Here is a 20641-nt window from a genome sequence, read left to right as displayed (position 1 = left end):
GAAGTGTAGTCCAACATTGCTGCTGGTTCCCTGTCTCTGGTATAGGTAACTCCTGCTGAAATATCTGAAGCCAGTGGGTGGGCAAATGAGAATCCCACAGGAGTTTTTTGGGGGGATTTTCAGTAACTGTCATGTGTTCAGGGTGCTGAGAGTTATTAGGAGACTCCACTTCTCCTCACAGAGCTGCTATTCGCAGAGTGGTTTAAGAGTCAGTCCCTCTTCCCAAAGAACTCTGGGAACTGTAGCTGTGCGAGGCTGATAAGGGTCTCCTAACAACTCTCTGTAACAAACCATAGTTCCCAGGGATTCTGTATTTTTTTTGGGGGGGGGAAGCCATGACTATTTAAAGTGGTACCTTACTGCTTTAAATGCCTGGTGTGTTTGCGGCCTCTTTGTATCTGAACCGGCTTGGCTTTTCCTCTCTTCGCTGCAGGGAAAAAGAGAGATTTCCGGTTCCATCCAATCAAAGAAGCCGTTGTCGAAGAGCCAGTCGACATCACTCCCTTCCTGGACCAGTTAGATGAGACGCTGAAGGATAAAGTCCTCGTCTTGCAGAAGGGCAGGTCAGTACAGAGCAGGGGCAGATTGGCGTGCAAAAACGTGTGGCCGAGTACAGCTTAAGAGCCTGGCCGCATCTCGGTTAGGCCAAAAGGGGTCCCATCTAGTTCAGGATCCTGCTCTCACAGTGGCCAACAGATGCCACCATGGGAAGCTCTCGCGCAGGAACTTGAGTGTTGTAGCAACCGTTGCTGTGAAAATGTGATGATGATGATATTAATAGTAGATTTCTAAGAAATTTGAGAGCAGGTATTTTTAGTTCTCCAAATCCAACCGATGCCATATATTTGCTTTAAACCCCAATGCTGCAGAGATGTCTAACCCAGATCTGGCGCCTTCCAAGACTCCCACCTCTGTTTCCAGTTGCAAATTTATATCTGCCACTACCTAAATGAGCCAGTTTCCATTCAAGATACATAAGGACAGCATCAGAAGAGCCTGGCTGCTGGATCAGGCCACTGGCCTATCTATCTAGTCCAGCCTTCTGTTCTCTCGATGGCTGACCAGATGCCCCAACAGGAAGTCCGCAAGCAGCACAATAGCACTCTCTGCACCTGCGGTTTCCGGCAGCTGGTATCCGTTAGTGTACTGTCTCTGATAGCAGAGGGAGAATGCAGTCACCAGGGTTAGCAGCCGTTGACTGCCTGATCCTCCATGAATTTGTCTAATCCTCTTTTAAAGCCATCCAAGATGGTGGCCATTACTGCCTCTTGTGGGAGCGAGTTCCATAGTTTTAACTATGTACTGTGTGTAGAAGTCCTTGTCTTATTTGTCCTGAATCTTCCAACTTTTGGCTTCGTTGAATGCCCCCCAGTTCTAACCATGTGAAAAAGGGAGAAGAACCTTTCTCTAACCACTTTCTCCGTACCGTGGATAATCTCGTACAGTTCTATCACTTTTCTATCTCCCTTGTTTGCCTCGTCTCTAAACTTAAAGAGCCCGTAACCTTATAACCTTTCCCCAGAGGGGAGTTGCTCCATCCGTTTGATAGTTTTCATTGCCCTTTTCTGCACCTCTTTCATCAGGGGTGGAGGATGGCCTCTGTGGGGCCTCCAGGTGCTGTCTCACTTAACACCCCCCCCCCAGCAGCCCGCATCACCGGTGGTCGCCAGGGAGGATGTGGGAACAGTGATCCAGCAACATCTAGAGGGCTGAAGGTTTCCTGCCCCTGGGGGTATAGAGCTTTACTTTCAACTTACAATTCCAGTTGCGCTGGAAAAAGCCCTTAAAATATATGGCTACCAGCAACGTCCAGAGGGAGGGTAGCAGGTTTGGGAAAGCTGGCATACATGAACACCTCCTTTACCCTTTTGTCCTCACAACAACCCTGCGAGGCAGGCTGTTTCGAGAGAGCATGACTCGCCTGAACGCTCATCTTAACAAAATATGGATTTGAACCCGGGTCTCCTTATACCTCAGCATCTCAGCCCTTCCCCTTCCCTTCGCAGCTTACTGCCTTTATTTGTCCGTAAATAGGAAAAGCACAGAACACGTAACGAAGAACCAAAGAAACCAGCCAAGCTTCATCCTCTTTTACCCTCCCCAGTATTTTGTGGAGCCATTCTCGGTGTCGTTTCCAAGCGTGACGTTCGTGGGCTCCCAATTGCCACTCTGGCATGTTTTATTGCTTTTTTTTTAACGACTCCCATTTTTATTGCTGGTTTTTTTTATGACGTCCACAGCATTAGTCAGCATTAAAGGCAGATGCCCTCTGTGTCACCCTTTCCTCCATTGCCGTCGCGACACCCCTGCGAGGTTGGTCTTGCAGGGAAGTGGCTTCTCCAAGACAGAGGCTTCTGTGTGAGTGTGTCTGATTGGCTCAGCAGAATTCCCACCCACCCCTGCCAGATTTGAGCCTCTCACTTCTCATCTTGGGGTGCAGTTCACAGCTGTCCCTTGGCTGGAATAAATGTGGAATCGGTCATTGCACCCTCTCCTTGGAAACAGGCTACACGCAGTCAGGATTTCAGACCCCACCAGGGTAGCAAGGAGGCCTTTGGCCCAGTGCTCTCCATCAATTTTAACTGTCATGACTAAGTATATTTAATGGGTTTGTTTTCCACAGAAACTACAGGATGCATTTAAAATATATATATATATATATATAGCTGGATGGGAGGGGAGAGAACCCTGGCAAAGCGGGTGGGCTGGTGGCCAGGTTGGGGGAGAGCCTTGTCTGCTTGCTGGAGAAGCTAGGTCTGATCCGTGCCGCATGCGGATCTTAGGACTGCCTGCCGTCCACTTCAGGATCCTTCCTCTGGAACGTCATCAGTGTGGTTGGTTTACTGATATTCCACCTTTCCGTCGTAATCTATGCTCAAAGCAGATTACAAGAGAAAGAAATGGGGTACAATTTGCCCATTGCAAAACAAAAATTCAAAGAGTGAAATAATAAGTTAAAAGAAACCATCTTGTTATAGAAATATGCCTTGTAATTCATAATGAGGTTCAACAGTAATACAAAACCATAATCCCAGGCGCAGCAACAATAACTGACCAGGAGAATTAAATGTTGGCCCAAACAGAAGGCTCTGAAACGACACCCCACAGCCAAGATGGTCTGCGGCAGCTTCAGGCAGTAGCAGCTTGGGTAGCTGCAGTCGGGTGGCATTCGGCCGATTTCCCCAGCGCTTCCAGCCAGAGCGAAGCTTAGGGACGTAGGACGCCACCTTCTGCTGAGTCAGACCAGTGGTCCTTTGAAGTCAGTATTGTGTGCACTGACCGGCAGTGCTTCTCCAGGGTTTCAGCCCAGAGCCTCTCCCAGCTCTACCCGGAGATGCCAGGTGTTGAACCTGGGGCCTTCTGCATGTGGTCCTTTGAAACCTGTAAGACTTCAGTGAGTCAGGACACGAGTCGCCTTGATTCCAAAGGGGCTACTCAGAGCATGACGCAAGTCCGGGTCCTGCCCCTTGTGTGTAATGCCTTTTAGCCAAATCTGGCTGCATTAATATCCCTACTAAAATGGAGATGGCCTGCCTTCAAGTCGCTCCTTACTTATGGCGACCCTATGAATAAGGTTTCCATGGTAAGGGGTATTCCGAGGGGGTTTCCCATTGCCTCCCGCTGAGGCTGAGAGGCAGTGACTGGCCCAAGGTCACCCAGTGAGCTTCGTGGCTGGGTGGGGATTCGAACCCTGGCCTCCCAGGTCATAATCCAACACTCTAACCACTACGCGACATTGGCTCTCATCCCTACTAAGGCACCATATAATTAGGGGTATGTATTGTATGTCTGGGTGTAAAGAGGCGGGGCAGTTTCTTCTGACTCCTGGGAGTTGGTGGCACAGTCCAGTTTTGTATTTAAAATATCATAAGCTTGTTGCCTTTCACGAGCGCAAATAGTCTTATAGAATGGACACCGTCCAATGTGTGAAATCAAATGAGAACGTTGCTCCCACCCCCTCCAGCCTATCTTTGCAGACATAATTGCTAGAAACTTTACTATGGCTACTATATTATTATTATTATTGTTGTTGTTGTTGTTATTTCATGCTGTCCCCAGGGAAATGCCCGTCACCGTCATTATCAGGTATTGGGTGCCAAGCTAAGGCATTCCTCTTTGCCCAGGCTTTTGGCTCTTAACATTGGATCACATCTTCGCATGCTTCTGCCCTCTGCTGTGTTGTTTGTCTTTTAGTGGCGGTGGGCAGGATTTCTCCTTATCAGTAGCAGCAGGTCCACATCAGTAGGGCGGTGGAATCCGTATTCCGGGCTTTAGTCCGCATTTTCAAGGAGCTGTCCAACCTGCTGAAACTTATTAGTTGGACAGCTCCTTGAAAGTTCAGAGTAAAACCTGGAGTTCAAATTCCACTGCCCCACTTATGTGGAGCCTTCGGATGCCGCTGCTTCTTCGCAATATTCTTGAATGAGAATTTACAGCAAGGGTGGGGATTCTGAAGCCCCAGGAGCCAAATATGACCCTCCCAGCCCCTCAGGAGTCTTCTTCGCACCACACTCTCTGGCTGGCCAAGATCTGTACCCTCGTCGTGCGTTAATGCCTGGCCGGAATGCATCCTTGCAACTCTGATCGTGCCTCTTGCCTTTCTACAGGGAGGACAGAGAGGGGGATGTGTACGAGAGAGCGTGGTAAAAGTAAATAAATAAATAAAACTGCCAACCGTGCAAGGTGGAGTTTACCTTGCTTGCTACGGCCACCCCTGGCAGGTGGCCCCCAGCAGGTGGCCCAGAAGGGAATGCGGCCCCCGCGGGCTGAAAAAGGTTCCCCACCCCTCTGGTTTGCAGGGAATGCACGCGTGCATGGACAATTCGATTATAAATATGCATCGTTGAGCATAAATTGCTGTTTTTTTAAAGAGCTGAGGGTTGTGGAGGGAGGGTCGCACCTCAGCGGTAGAGCGCCTGCCTTGCAGGCAGAAGGTCCCAGGTTCAATCCCCAGCAGCAACCCCAGGTAGTGCTGCCTGAAACCCCGGGGAGTCGCTGCCAGTCAGTGTAGAGTAAATTCGTAGTAAAGAATTTGAGGAGCACATTGCTAAGAACATAAAAACCAACAACAAAAAATTCTATAAATACATTCAAAGCAGGAGACCATCTAGGGAGGCGATTGGACCCTTGGATGATAAGGGACTCAAAGGTGTACTAAAGAACGATAAGGAGATTGCAGAGAAGCTAAATGAATTCTTTGCATCTGTCTTCACAGTGGAAGATATAGGGCAGATCCCTGAACCTGAACTAACATTTGCAGGGAGGGATTCTGAGGAACTGAGACAAATAGTGGTAACGAGAGAGGAAGTTCTAGGCTTAATGGACAATATAAAACCTGACAAATCACCGGGCCTGGATGGCATCCACCCGAGAGTTCTCAAAGAACTCAAAGGTGAAATTGCTGATCTGCTAACTAAAATATGTAACTTGTCCCTCGGGTCCTCCTCCGTGCCTGAGGACTGGAAAGTGGCAAATGTAACGCCAATCTTCAAAAAGGGATCCAGAGGGGATCCCGGAAATTACAGGCCAGTTAGCTTAACTTCTGTCCCTGGAAAACTGGTAGAAAATATTATTAAAGCTAGATTAACTAAGCACATAGAAGAACAAGCCTTGCTGAAGCAGAGCCAGCATGGCTTCTGCAAGGGAAAGTCCTGTCTCAGTAACCTATTAGAATTCTTTGAGAGTGTCAACAAGCATATAGATAGAGGTGATCCAGTGGACATAGTGTACTTAGACTTTCAAAAAGCGTTTGACAAGGTACCTCACCAAAGGCTTCTGAGGAAGCTTAGCAGTCATGGAATAAGAGGAGAGGTCCTCTTGTGGATAAGAAATTGGTTAAGAAGCAGAAAGCAGAGAGTAGGAATAAACGGACAGTTCTCCCAATGGAGGGCTGTAGAAAGTGGAGTCCCTTAAGGATCGGTATTGGGACCTGTACTTTTCAACTTGTTCATTAATGACCTAGAATTAGGAGTGAGCAGTGAAGTGGCCAAGTTTGCTGATGACACTAAATTGTTCAGGGTTGTTAAAACAAAAAGGGATTGGGAAGAGCTCCAAAAAGACCTCTCCAAACTGAGTGAATGGGCAGAAAAATGGCAAATGCAATTCAATATAAACAAGTGTAAAATTATGCATATTGGAGCAAAAAATCTTAATTTCACATATACGCTCATGGGGTCTGAACTGGCAGTGACCGACCAGGAGAGAGACCTCGGGGTTGTAGTGGACAGCACAATGAAAATGTCGACCCAGTATGCGGCAGCTGTGAAAAAGGCAAATTCCATGCTAGCAATAATTAGGAAAGGTATTGAAAATAAAACAGCCGATATCATCATGCCGTTGTATAAATCTATGGTGCGGCCGCATTTGGAATACTGTGTACAGTTCTGGTCGCCTCATCTCAGAAAGGATATTATAGAGTTGGAAAAGGTTCAGAAGAGGGCAACCAGAATGATCAAGGGGATGGAGCGACTCCCTTACGAGGAAAGGTTGCAGCATTTGGGGCTTTTTAGTTTAGAGAAAAGGCGGGTCAGAGGAGACATGATAGAAGTGTATAAAATTATGCATGGCATTGAGAAAGTGGATAGAGAAAAGTTCTTCTCCCTCTCTCATAATACTAGAACTCGTGGACATTCAAAGAAGCTGAATGTTGGAAGATTCAGGACAGACAAAAGGAAGTACTTCTTTACTCAGCGCATAGTTAAACTATGGAATTTGCTCCCACAAGATGCAGTAATGGCCACCAGCTTGGACGGCTTTAAAAGAAGATTAGACAAATTCATGGAGGACAGGGCTATCAATGGCTACTAGCCGTGATGGCTGTGCTGTGCCACCCTAGTCAGAGGCAGCATGCTTCTGAAAACCAGTTGCCGGAAGCCTCAGGAGGGGAGAGTGTTCTTGCACTCGGGTCCTGCTTGCGGGCTTCCCCCAGGCACCTGGTTGGCCACTGTGAGAACAGGATGCTGGACTAGATGGGCCACTGGCCTGATCCAGCAGGCACTTCTTATGTTCTTATGTTCTTACAGTACTGAGGTAGGTGGACTGCTGGTTTGACTCAGTGTAATGATGCTTCCTGTGATCCTCCTTGAGGGTGGGGGATTTTCTCCCGCCTTCCCTTCTGCTGCCCCGGATGGACAACTGGGGTCAACCCCGGGAGGGAGGGGGAGATGATCCAGGGGTTTCCTTGAGCCAGCTCAGGAAGGTTTCTTGGCGTGAACAACAGCACAGCCCTCCCTTTATGGTGGACGTCTGCCAATTGCTCTTTTAAAAAGAAAAGCATCCTTTTTTCCGGGGTGTGTTTTTTCAAAAGCCACTTCTCACCTGTGTCTCAGGCTGAACGCTTAACATCCGAAAGAAGCGGGAGGTGTCTGCCAAAGCCTTTCTGCTGCTTGTGCTCGCTCTGCCTGGGGCTTTGGGAGCCAGTGAGCAGGGCCAACGTTGCTGGCGTCAGATAGCCTCTGGCGGCGGTTCTCACCGCTAAGGCATTGCCAAGCCAGAGCCAACACTGACTTGGAGGCCTTTAAAAGAGGGTTAGGTAGATTCACGGAGGGTAATTTGTGGCTACTAGCCATGATGGCTGTGTTCTGCCTTCGCTGATGGAGGCAGATTGCCTCTTATATCAGGTCCTGATTGCAAGACCTCCCAGCTTTTGTGACCGGAGAGGTCAGGGGCCTGTAAAGGGAGTCGGAGGCTGCATACCTCTGAATGCCACTTGCTGGGAATCACAAGTGTTTGGGAATCACCATTGTCTTGCACCCAGGTCCTGTTTTGAGGCTTCCCAGAAGAGGCACCTGGTTGTCCACTGTGAGAACAGGATGCTGGACTAGATGGGTCTCCCTTTGGCCTGATCAGGCATCTGGACACTTCTTAGTTGCTCCCGACTTGTTCCGAGCTTACTCTGCATAAAAAGACGCCGTTACCTCTCCCCCAATCTCTTGCCATCTCCTTCTCTCTCTCTTCCTTAAATTGGATTTCTTCTTGTTTTTCGGGCTGCAGCGATACGGAAGCACAGTGCGAGGTCATGCAGGAAATTGTGGACCAAGTCCTGGAGGTAACGGAAGCTCAGCACCACCCTTCCGGCCGACATGCAACTGGGCAGTGCAAGATGACGGGTGGGGGGGAGAGGGTGACTGGTGGTGGGACCCTCAAATGGAGTGACAGATGCCAGACAGATGTTCTCAGCAAGGCTGGTCTTCTGGGAGGGGGTTGCATCCCCTGCCCCCGCCCCCCCCCACCCATTGCTTCTCTAAAAGGCTAGAGGGGAACTTCCTGGCGCTCCATTGTGGTCTGACGTTTTCTCTGTGCCTCAAGGTCCCTCTGATAATATTACCTGTCCTTCATCTTAAAATCCCAGGGCGGCTTACAACAGTTTAAAATACATAATTGAAATGGACTGCCTTCAAGTCGATCCCGGCTTATGGCGACCCGACGAACAGGGTGTTCATAGTAAGCGGTGTTCAGAGGGGGCTTACCATTGCCTCCCTCTGAGGCTAGTCCTCCCCAGCTGGCCAGGGCCTGCTCAGCTTGCCACAGCTGCAGAAGCCAGCCCCTTCCTGGTCTGCAACTGCCACCTGGGGGGCAACTGGGCTCCTTGTGGCTATGCAGCTTGCCCACGGCTGCACAGGTGGCAGACCACGTAACCCCTGAGCCACTCATCGTGGGGTGATCTTTAGCTGGCCCTTGACGCCCAGGAGACACGAGCAGGGATTTGAACTCTCAGTCTCTGGACTCCCAGCCAGGCTCTCCTCCCCACTGTGCTATACCAGCTAGCAATTGAACAACTTAAAATGACAACACCACACACACAAAAAAGGTGGATCCTAAAAGTTTACATCTCAGGGGTCCAAAGGCCCGGGTAAAGAGGAAAATTTCAGAAGAAGGGAGACTGACTTAATCCTTTACCCTTTCTCACCCACCCACCCCAGTTTTGCAGCTAGAGGGAATTATGCCGATGTGAAGGGGGTTGGTGTATTCTGTCCAGGCCTAGAATTTTTCTTTTCTTTATGGGATACCGCCTTCCTCATGCTGCTCCAGGATCCTTCTGCGGGGAGGGTTTTTTTTTGGGGGGGGGGGTCTTCTGTATAATGAGGAACTGCTTTGCGCAGGGCCTAGCAGGTGGCTTGAAACTAAATGTGTGAATGGGGACCGGCTGCTTTTAAAAGCACGCCAGCAATGTATTTCAGTGGCTCACCACCACCATCTGCCCGGAGCACCAGGAGTTTGGGTTTTTGCGAAACGCAGATGGGCCTTTATTGGCACATGACTCTCGTCGTCCCAGAGAGTCTGGACTGGGTGTCGCACTGGTCAATGAAACGACTGGGAACTGGCTGCAGCATGATGTCTCATCTCACAGCCGCTGTTCCATGCAAGGGGTGGGGATCATGGGAAGACAGGGAGCTGCCTTCTCTTGAGTCAGAGCATTGGTCCATCTAGCTCAGTACTGTCTGGCAGCGGCTCTCCAGAGTTTCTGGCAGGGAGCCTCTCCCAGCCCTACCCGGAGAGGCTGTTGGGGATCGAACCAGGGACCTTCTGATGCAAAGCAGGTGCTTGACCCTGAAGGGGTTTGCCCAGCAGCTGCGGCACCCCAAAACCCAGCACTTCTCTGTTCCCCTTCTCCCCCAGGAGGATTTTGACCAGGAGCAGCTGTCGGTCCTCGCTTCGTGCTTGCAGGAGCTCTTCAAAGTACACTTCCAGGGCGAGGTTCTCCCAGAAGAAATTACAGAAGAGTAAGCAGTTCTGTGTTCGTGGGCACGTCTGTGCCAGGCCTTCAGTTTCCTAGCCGATTGTCCTTTTCTGCCTTACGGACCCAGCCATGCGTGGGCCAATGAATTCCCGTTCTTTTAAAGGCAGCGCTGCTTGGGTCTGCTTAAGACAGGGACGGGGGCACATCTGTAGCCCTCGGTATGTCCCTGGACTCCCCCAGCTCCCATCACCCCTGATCACTGGCCATGCTGGCTGGGGGCTCATAGAACGGTAATCCAAAACGCCCAGAGACCACCTGGTTGAGGAAGGCTGCCATGACCCGCTCACGTGGCTTGTGAACCTTCCGCACGCGGTCCTCCTCCTGTGCCGCAGTCCCGCCCTGCGGTTTCCATGGCGGATAAGTCAAGCCGTCCCCTGGGAGTGTGGCGCATGAGACAGCCTTCCCCAACTGTGGGTCCCTGGGTACGTTTGGGCTGTGACTCCCAGCATCCCCAAGCATTGGCTGGGCTGTGTGTGTGTGTGCATGAGAGGGGCTGCAGTCCAGCAACATCTGGGGATCCACAGACGGCAAAAGCTGGAGTTTGGAACTGTGGAGGGGGTTGGCCCGGCGTGTTCCTGTGCACTCAGTCCATTTCCCCAGCCCTCACTCTGTCTCTTATTTTCCTCCAGGTCTCTAGAGGAATCCGTGGGGAAGCCGCTTTGCCTAATATTTAGGTGAGCCTCGCGCTTTTCTCCCTTTGTGTCCACTGCCTGTGTCAGAAGCCACTATGACAATCAGAGTCTGGAGTATACAGGCCTTTGGCCTGGTGCAGCAGGGCACGTCTTTAGTTCTGGGGTCCCTCAATACCCAGCGCTAGAGGGCAGACAGTGGGGAAGGGCTGTTTCCTTTGTGGCTTCCTCTTATGGGGAGCAGAGGGGCGGACAAGGCAGAAACCTTGAGCCTGATCCAGCAGGTGCTTTATACGTCCCTGTATCTGAGCATATCTGTACTTCCAAGGTCTGGAGGGGGGCGGCCTGGGTTCCAGGGAAGCTTCTTTTTTTAAAAAAAATGTATTTTCTCCAGCTTCTTAACAGCGTTGAGTTTGGCTCCAAAAATGGAAGTTGGCCATACCTCGCTCTTCTTCCTGCTGTCAGCGGCTAGGTGACAGCTGAGGGAGAGAAGGTCTGATGTTTTTTCATCAGAGCCGATGGAGTGGCCCTGCTTCCCTTCCCTCCCTCTGCTGCATCCTGATGGAACGGCTGCTGTCAGGTGTGGGAGAGAAGGCCCCAAAGGAGCATGGCTGTAGCACACTAACAGTCCTTTGTCCTAAGGGTGGAGGGGCTTTGAGATTGCAAGGATCTGGCTGCCAAATCTGCCAGATAGATGCACTCTGTGCTTAAGGCCCTCGGCTCCTGCTGGTAGGAAGGGCGGGATATAAATCAAATAATAAATAAATAATAAATAAGCCAAAGTGCAGATCCCTTCAGGCTCTAAGCCTGGCCTTTAAAAGCATCACGCCTGTGACTGTGGCGTTGGATTTGAACCTAGCCCAGCACAGCTTTAGCCTCTTCCTTTTTTTTTTCATTTCCTCCCTATCCCCTTTCAGGAACCTCTGCCAGATGCAAGAGGACAACAGCAGCTTCTCTGTGCTCCTGGATCTCTTGTCAGAGCTCTACCAGAAGCAGCCCAAGATTGGTTACCACCTCCTCTACTACCTAAAAGCCAGGTGAGGGTGCAGACAATCAGTGAACCTGTAAAAAAAAAGGGGGGGTTAAGAGGCAAGCGTGGGGAAGCAGGGGGAAGCATATTGTTCCTTTTAATTTATTTCTGAGGTCCCAGGGCAGGTTACAGTGATTAAAAACGACTAGAAACAACTTAAAATCACAACATCACGCACACCAAAATAAAAATAGGATGGGTCCCGAAAACATGCATCTCAAGTGTCAACGGCCAGGGTGAAGAGGTGCTCGGCAACAACGGGGACGCGCCACACAGCATACAAAGCACCAGAGAGGAAAGGTGCCTCTTTAGCATTCCCCGAGAACCTTACAGCGAGGTTAATAATAATAATAATAATAATTTAATGTGTGGGTCGCCTATCTGGCCAATGGCCACTCTAGGCGACATACAATTTAACAACAATACATTACATCATAATAAAATACATCATAAAATACAATAAAACAATAAAACAGTTCCAGTACAGAGTAGTAGGCTATTCGTCGTAAAAATTTAACCCTCCCCGTAAGTCCCAAAGGCCTGTCTGAAGAGCCAGGTCTTCAAAGCTTGGTGGAATACATTCAGGGAAGGGGCATGTCGAAGGTCATACGGGAGGGAGTTCCAGAGAGTGGGGGCCGCCACTGAGAAGGCCCTTTCTCTTGTCCCCGCCAACCTAGCTGTTTTAGTTGGCGGGATTGAGAGAAGGTCCTGTGTGGCTGATCTTGTTGGGCGGCATGGTTGGTGGCGCTGGAGGCGCTCCATCAGATAAACTGGGCCGAGACCGTATGGGGATTTAAAGGTTAATACCAACACCTTGAATTGGGCCCGGAAAATAACTGGAAGCCAGTGTAGGTCGAACAACACTGGGGTGATGTGTTCCCGGCGGCGACAGTTTGTAAGCAGTCGAGCCGCAGCATTCTGCCAGACACACCTCTGTGTGGAGGGAGTTCCACCCCTTAGGGGCCGCCACAGAAAAATGCCGTTCTGGAAAGTTCTGAGGGTGGCAGAACTACCGAGAAGGCCCCCTCTGCTGATCTCAGCGCCTGAGGAGGGTCTGTAGGTAACAGAGGCCCTGGCCTTCCTTCCCACCCTCTGCAAGTGTTTGTCCCCCGGCTGGAACGGATTACCCGATAATTCCCCTTGCTCACGTGGGTGGCGAGGGGGCCGTACATTTGCACTCGAGGGCCACCTGCCAGTGATGGGCGGGGCCAGAGGCAAAAGTGGGCGGGGCAATAAACATAGCTTAGTTGACTGTCCCCAGGGGTCTGGATCAGCAGTGCCGTCTCCCTCCACGGCAGAGGCTGCTGCAGCAGCGACAGGACTGATGGGGTCGGCACAGGAAGATGGCTAGGAGTTTACAAGGTCTCAAAGGCCTGTTAGTTTGTAAGCAAAGATTCAGAGCTAGGGCTGCTAGAGCCCGAGGGCCGCATTCCCTTTGGGGCAACCATCCAAGGGCCACATGCTAGTGGTTGGCAGTGCCAGAGGCAAAAGTGGGCAGGGCAAGGAATGTGAACTTTACCTTTGCCATTAGGCTAGTTTCAACACGCGCGCTCCTCTCTCTGTCCTTCATCCAGGCAAAATTGAGGCACTATCAGGAGTTCACAGACACAGGCAAAAAAAAAGCCGAAAACGAAAAAACCCTTGTGGAGCTGGTGAGGAGCGCGCCTGTGGAGACTCCAGAGGGCCACATAGAGAAGCCTGGAGGGCCACATTTGTCCCCCAGGCCTCTTCTAGTGAGATTGTGTCTAGGGTGAGACTTGGAACTGGGGCAGGGGGAGAACACACACGTGTTTCTCTCGCTGTTGCCCGCTGTGCTTAAGCCAGCCTTTCCCAACGTGTGGGCCACCAGGTGTTGCTGGGCCACAACTCCCGTCAGCCTCAGCCAGCATTGCCAACGGTCAGGAAAGATGGGAATTGTGGTCCAACAACATCTGGAGGCCCACTAGTTGGGACAGCCTGGCTTCCTATAAAAATCCTTGGGCAGTGCTCCCGCGCCTGGCCCTCCTCTGCCCCCAGGGCCCCCTTCTGAAACACCGTGCACTCCTTTCCCCCCCAACCGCCTTTAGCAAAGCAGCGGCTGGGAAGATGAACCTCTACGAGTCCTTTGCCCAGGCCACGCAGCTGGGCGACCTGCACACCTGCCTGATGATGGACATGAAGGCTTGCCAGGAGGACGACGTCCGGCTCCTTTGCTACCTCACTCCTTCCATATACACTGAGGTGAGACCCGGAGGGATGAGCGGCAAAAGGGGCGCCCTCACCACCTCTTTTTTTTTTTAAAGGGGCCAGGAAAATAAATGTGAAACTTGGATTAGGCCTCGCTCTGCGCCTCCCCAACCCTGCAGAGCAGGCCCTCCTGATGTTGTTGGGCTCCAGCTCCCATCATCCATGGCGGTTGGCCGTGCTGGCTGAGGCTGATGGGAGTTGGAGCCCAGCAGCATTTCATTGCTTCCATCACTCAGCTGACTGTTTGCGAGAGGCCTCTTCCCCCCGGGAGTCCCAACCGCATTATCCTTTGCAACCGCTAACTTCACGTCTGTCCAATGCGGGAACCCCCTGTACCTTTTTTTCTGTCCCCAGTCTGCCGGCAGGGCTCGAATCTGCTCTCTAATCCGCCAAATCTCTAGAGCAGGAATGGCTTGCCTTTCTTCTGTCAGGGGCCGCATTCGCTCAGGGGTGATCTGTTGGGGGCCACGTGGCTGGTTAGGCTTTCAGCTGGGGGTGGGGAATTTGCCCCTCCAGTGCCCTAGGGACGCTGCTGGTGGGATGTGTGCGGGAGATACAACTCATGTCTGAAAAGGATTATTAATATTAATATTTTTATTACCCACACTTCACCAGCAACTCCCAGAGTGGGTTACAACAGTTTAAAAATTAAAAGCAATTAAAACAAATCACCCCACTTGACTACTTGCGCGCTCCCTTTCCTCTTCTTTCTCTCTCCCCCAAATCTCTGTCTCCATATGTGCGCCAACAGATTAAAAGTGGTGGCTTCAGTCATGGAGGGCTGCTGATATTCTCAGGGCTCCCTCGTGCCCGTTTATCCCAAAAGAGTTTTCCTATAAAAAACAGTACTGCTTGTACCCTGTGAGCAAGAAAAGAAAGGGAAAAAAAAGAACGACTTCTCTCCAAAAGTGGGGGAGGCTGTTGCCAAATCTAGAATCGCGTTTTGTTGTTGTTACATACTTGTGTCCCCTTCTGGTTTTGAATGGAGTTGTAAGTGGCAGGGTTTCGCTTTTCCGTCCCCTGCATGTTTGACTTTTAACAAGTGAACCAACAAAACAGCTTTGACTCTAGATGGTTCACGTTCTCCCTCCCTTCCTCCTCCCCGCTCCGTTTTGCAGCCAGAGGTCTGCTCCGGCTGCCTCCTCTGCTGAGCAACGCTTGGCCTGTGTCTCCCCCTGCTGTACGTAGTGTGTGTGTGTGCATGGAGGGGTAGAGGTAGGACCAAGCTTCTTGTGTAGTTCAGTGTATTTATTTTGTTGTTTATTGTTGCATTTATATCCCACTTTTTCATCCAAGGAGCTCAAGGTGGCAAACACTTTTCTCCCCCTCCTGATTTTGTCCTCACAACAGCTCTGTGAGGTAGGCTAGGCTGAGAGACAGTGCCTAGCCCAAAGACCCCCCAGTGGACTTTGTGGCCGAGTGGGGATTTGAACCCTGGTCTCCTGGGTCCCAGTCCGACACTCTAATCGCTACACCACCCCTGACTTGTAGACAAGAGTCATCACGTTAGCTCAGAATGATAGGAGATGCTAAATGGGTACGACGGGACCTTTCTTCCCGCCGTCTTAGGAGCATGAATGTGCAAACGTAGAAGTTCCACTGGACTTTGCATCAGGCAGAGCAAAAGGATTCTCCCCACCCCTTACAGGCAACAGAACAAGTTGGTCCTGAGATGATAAAATAGAGTGTGTTACTTCAAAGAGCGCCATTTTAAAATGATGCCTTGAATAGAAACTCCCTGCAAGTAGAAAACTAGTCCAGTGGGGGGGGGGGGAGGCTGATTGAGAACCTCTCTCCCTGAAGTGCTGGTTTTCTACCAGCAAGGAGGTGTTTCTGTTTTTTTAAAAAATTATAAAAACAGTATACCCTGCCTGCCTGAAATGGATATAGTGTGTGGACAACCTCAGGATTCTGCCACCTGATTCTGTGGCTTGCTTAAACAGGGCTGAAAACATAGTAGTAATAAACTATCTTTCCCCCCCCCAAAAAAAAAAGAAAAGAAAAGAAAAGGAATTGCCTTTGGTCAAAAGGACCAGGTCTACTTTTGCTGTCTTCTCTGTCTCAGTTTCCAGATGAGACCCTGCGGAGCGGGGAGCTGTTGAACATGATTGTGGCCGTCATTGACTCGGCTCAGGTAAGGTCTCCCCTCGTGGAACAAGGTCTGGGATTTTCTGTGTGCGCGCATGGGGGATGCTTTCCTTTGCTCCCACAAGAGCTGCCTCAACCCTCCAGGTTTTGTGTCAGTGCAGCAAAGGCGACCGTCCTCTGGAGGATCGCCTGGCTGTGGTGCAGAAGCACACAGAGCACTTGGGGATTGCAGACAGCCCTTCCTCGGTCCAAAGCAGGGCCGAGGGGACCTGCGGCCCTCCCGCTGCGGCCAGGCTGCCAACTCGCATTGTCCCTGCCCGTCGGCCGTGCTGGTTGGGGCTGACGGGAGCCTTACTGAAGGGCCCACAGATTCCCCGCCCCTGTTCTAAGGGCAGGGGGAAAGAGCACCAGCAAGGGGAAAGGATGTGGGGGAGCAAAACCGCATCCCCTTGTTCGGTCCGGCACCATGCATCGCAGGTTCAGCTTTGGAGTGGAACTCTGGGGGCCGATGGGCACTGAAGTTCAGACGGACGGTCGGGTTTCTCCCACCTTCACTGGGCGATTGATGGCAGGAATGGCCCTTTCTTTCAGGCAGAAAGCTGGGCTAGATTTTTCTACCCCTGCCCACTCCCCAGAGCCTGCCAGCTTCCTGGCCCAGGGTCAGATGTTGTAGGCTAGACAGTACTTTTCGTACAGTAGGGCCGCACTCATACGGCAGGTTAGGTTCCAGACCCCCGCCGGAAAGCGAAAACCGCCAGAAAGCGGATCAGCTGTAGCGCGGGGGTCTGGAACCTAACCCGCTGATAGCACCAGAGGAGGAGAAGATCAGATCTTCCCCTCCTCGGGCACGATCAGCTGGAGTGTGGGGAGCTCCAGCCCCCCCCCCTCCAGCTGATCGCCCCGCTGGTGCTGTATTAACGGAACGCTGAAAAAAGGGGCCCTACTGTATTTTATCACATTGTACCTGTATCCTCTTTCCTCCAAGACGTTCAAAGTGGTATACATGGTTCTTCTCCCCCCCACACACACACCTTTTATCCTCACAACAACCCTGTGAGGAAGGTTAGGCTGAAAGGCAGTGACTGGCCCAACATAACCCAGCAAGCTTCATGGCCGAGTGGGGATCTGAACCCTGGTCTCCCAGGTCCAGGTCTGACACTCTAACCACTACGCCATTGCTGGCTCTTTGTAGCCTTGGAGAAAGCAATAGGGGAGAGGCCATCTTAGCCCAGTGGCAGGTTGGGAAAGAGCCATAGGTCAGAGGTAGAGCATGTTCCTTGCATGCAGAAGGCCCCAGGCTCAACCTCTGGCATCTCCGGGTAGGGCTGGGCCAAAGACCCTGGTCTAAACCCCTGCAGATCTGCTGCCAATCAATATGAACAATACTGAGTGTCATGGACCAATGGCCTGACTCGGTATATAGCAACTTTCTGTGTTCTGAATCTGGTTCAGCGGCAGGGCCTCCGTGGGCTTAATTGGACCCCTTTCTGATACCCCGAAGCACATGGCCTTGGAAGTATGTCTGGTATTGTTAAACAAAACAAAAGCGTAGGCCTCTGAGCATGTCCAGAGTGTCCTTCCTTCACTATAGAGGCACTCTTCCCTCCCTGCAATCCTGAGTTGGAATAACTGATCTCCAGGCCAGAGGAAGAGGCTTCCTGGTAGCCCTCTGCCCCGCACCCCCAACATTTATTTTAGAAGCAGAAACTGCACTGGCGAAAGAGCCTCCCGCGAGAGGAGCTAAAGCTAACAGGTTGCCATGGCCACCAGTGTGGAGCGACCTCAAAATAGCCAAAAAGTGGGAGAGGCAAGGAGGGCCGGGGGGGACTTGGCAAGGCAGTGTGTTTGCCTTGAGCATGATATTTCCGAGCCGGGACTGGTCCACAGGCTGCTCGCCCCCCTCTGGTCGCTCCCCCCCCCGATAGATCCATATCTGCTTTAATCGTCAAGCTCTCTTTCCCATGCCACTTTGAGCCGACTCGATCCGTGTGGCAGGTTTTCTTTGGCAGGGTAGGCAACGAGATGGTATCATGTATGGGAAAGGGGTTGAAGCACTGGATCTGATCCTTTGCTGGGCTCTGGATGTTCCCAGCCTAATCACCTCCCCTCTGCCCTGCCTCAGTTTTCCTCGTTTGTCCCTTCCTCTCATTCTTCCCCTCACTTTTTATGTGCCTCATTTTTTGCGCGATTACTAGGAGGCGAGCCCTGTCGAACTGGCGGGGACTGAACGATAGAGGAAAAGTTTCCTCCCTCTCTCATAATCACACGAGGACTCGGGGACATCTGACAAAGCTGAGTGTTGGAAGATTCAGGGCAGACAAAAGGGAGGACTTCACACAGTGCAGAGTTAAAACGATGGAATTTGCTCCCACAGGAGGCAGTGACTGCCGCAATCTTGGATAGCTTTAAAAGAGGATTAGACAAATTCATGGAGGATCAGGCTATCAGTGGCTACTAGCCACAGTGGCTATGTTCTCCCTCCAGTGTTGGAGACAGCACAGTAATGCCTCGGTTAACAAAGTATATTTGTTCCTGGACACTACTTCTTTAACAGAAACTTTGGTCCCAGAAATAGGAATCCCATGGAAAGAATTGGGATAGGTTCCTACACCCACTCATAGATGGTGGGGGCAACTTCAACAGGGGCTTTAAATGGTGCCTACCTGGCACGCACCCACTCCCCCTCCTTCCCCATCTCCTCCTCCTCTGAATCGCATTAGATCCTTTCCACCCCTGGGAGAAAGCAAGAGATCTCTTTAATGAGAAAGCAAGAGATCTCTTTAATGCAAAGCAAAGGTACAGGCTGGTCAGTTTCACCTTAAAGGAAAGGCACAGGCTTGAAGGTTTAGCCACAGTAAAGCAAAGCTGGTCAGTTCCACCTTTTAAAAAAAGCCTTTGTTAAATGGAGCTTCATTCCTGGAGGATTCGTTAACTGCGATATTACATTATGTGCCTCTGAATCCCAGTTGCCAGGAATCACGAGTGAGGAGAGTTCCTGTTGCGCTCCGGTCTTGCCTGCCGGCTTCCCACTGGGGCATCTGGTTAGCCACTGTGAGAACAGGCTGCTGGACTAGATGGGCCGCTGGCCTGATCCACCAGCCGGGCTCTTGTGATGTTCTTATCCACACCACCTTCACAGTCCCCTTACCGACTTCCCGCTCTTCCTTCCCAGCTCCAAGAACTGGTGTGTCACGTCATGATGGGAAACTTGGTCATGTTCCGGAAGGACTCGGTCCTCAACATTCTGAGTGAGTTGGGCTGGTTTTGGAGGGCGGATGGCCAAAAACAAAAAAATTCTGTAGGAACTAGCCTGCTGTACAGGGGCGAAGAAAAACAAATGCATTGGTGCTTCGCCCACTTCTGTCTCTGGCCCTGTCCACCTCCGTCGTGTGGCCCTCGGAAGATTGCCGAGAAGGGAACACGGCCCTCGGAGTGAAGAATGTTTCCCACCCCCTCGGCGTAGGCGTTCCTGGGCTCGGTGGACCCAGTGGCCTGACTTTAGCATAAGGAAGACTGTGCTCTGCCTCTATAGTCGGAGGCGGTATGCTTCTGAAAACCAGTTGCTGGAAACGGCAGGAGGAAAGAGTTGCTCTTGCGCTGCGGTCCTGCTTGCCGGCTTCCCAGAAGAGGCATCTGGTGGGCCACTGTGAGAACAGAGTGCTGGGCTAGAGGGGCCACTGGCCTGGTCCAAGAGGGCACCTCTTTATGTTCAAGGCTTGGGGTTTGTTCTGCTGGATCTGGCTTTTACCCGGCTCCCTTGAAAAATCGAAGCGTGCACACTCGTGCACTTTCTTCAAAAAAGAAGGGGCTGAATCGGCAGGGGAGAAGTCACGGGGGAGGGGGGGAGTGCCTGCATCACTCGCCCCAAAAATCCAAATGTGCGCACAGGCCTTAAAAAGGAGGAGTTGCCAGGGTAGGGAGTCCTGGCCGTGATGGACCCACAGCCTGATGTGGCTGAAGGCCATTCCAGTTGATACCCTTTATAGTCATGGAAACTTCATTCAGGGCCGTGTAACAGGAATAACGATAAATGATGGTGATGTTGGGGAGAGGTGGGAGTGCTTATGTGAAGCCCTATGGGGAGAGACTGAAAGAACTGGGCACGTCGAGCCTGGAGAAGTCTGAGGGGGGAGGTAGGATGGCACTCTGCACGTCCACGAAAGGTTGCCACACAGAGGAGGGCCGGGATCTCTTCTCGATCGTCCCAGAGTGCAGGACACGGAATAATGGGCTCAAGTTGCAGGATGGCACTCTGCACGTCCACGAAAGGTTGCCACACAGAGGAGGGCCAGGATCTCTTCTCGATCGTCCCAGAGTGCAGGACACGGAATAATGGGCTCAAGTTGCAGGATGGCACTCTGCACGTACACGAAAGGTTGCCACACAGAGGAGGGCCAGGATCTCTTCTCGATCGTCCCAGAGTGCAGGACACGGAATAATGGGCTCAAGCTGCAGGAAGCTTCCTGTTAGAGTGGTATGACGATGGAACCAATGCCCTAGGGAGGTGGTGGGCTCTCCAACACTGGAGGCCTTCAAGAGGCAGCTGGACAGCCTCCTGTCTGGTGTGCTTTAATTTGGATTCCTGCGTTGCTCTGGGGGTTGGACTTGATGGCCTTACAGGCCCCTTCCAACTCTGCGATTCTAGGGTTCTATGAACAGGGTGGTGATGGCGTCGTGCCTCCGTGTCTTTGACAGGCCATTTCCTTTTTCTCTCCCACCCTGCCTCCCACCCCCCTGCCCCGTTTTTTTTCCAGTTCAGAGCTTGGAGTGGGAGACGTTTGAGCAATACTGCACGTGGCAACTCTTCCTGGCCCACAACATCCCCCTGGAGACCATCATCCCCATCCTGCAGCACCTCAAGTATAAAGGCGAGTGAGGAGAGGTTGGCGGAGGCACCGAGGCCGCTCACTGCGGTTTGGGGTGGTGGTG

At 51.6% G+C, this 20641-nt stretch overlaps 1 protein-coding gene across 1 annotated transcript in view; it reads left to right on the top strand.

The window, feature by feature from the left end:
- Positions 1-20641, top strand: part of INTS3 (integrator complex subunit 3) — an 83705-nt gene that overhangs the window by 46245 nt on the left and 16819 nt on the right. The window contains exons 16-24 of the mRNA XM_061606183.1: positions 434-563; positions 7993-8047; positions 9619-9722; positions 10369-10413; positions 11286-11405; positions 13465-13618; positions 15690-15758; positions 18885-18960; positions 20467-20580. Coding sequence (XP_061462167.1) covers positions 434-563; positions 7993-8047; positions 9619-9722; positions 10369-10413; positions 11286-11405; positions 13465-13618; positions 15690-15758; positions 18885-18960; positions 20467-20580 — 867 coding nt within the window. The remainder of the gene's footprint in view (positions 1-433; positions 564-7992; positions 8048-9618; positions 9723-10368; positions 10414-11285; positions 11406-13464; positions 13619-15689; positions 15759-18884; positions 18961-20466; positions 20581-20641) is intronic.

Source organism: Rhineura floridana, chromosome 22 (assembly GCF_030035675.1).
Source record: "Rhineura floridana isolate rRhiFlo1 chromosome 22, rRhiFlo1.hap2, whole genome shotgun sequence".
Lineage (NCBI taxonomy): Eukaryota > Metazoa > Chordata > Lepidosauria > Squamata > Rhineuridae > Rhineura > Rhineura floridana.
Note: the sequence above shows the minus strand (reverse complement) of the source record. Positions and strands in the feature narration are given on the sequence as shown.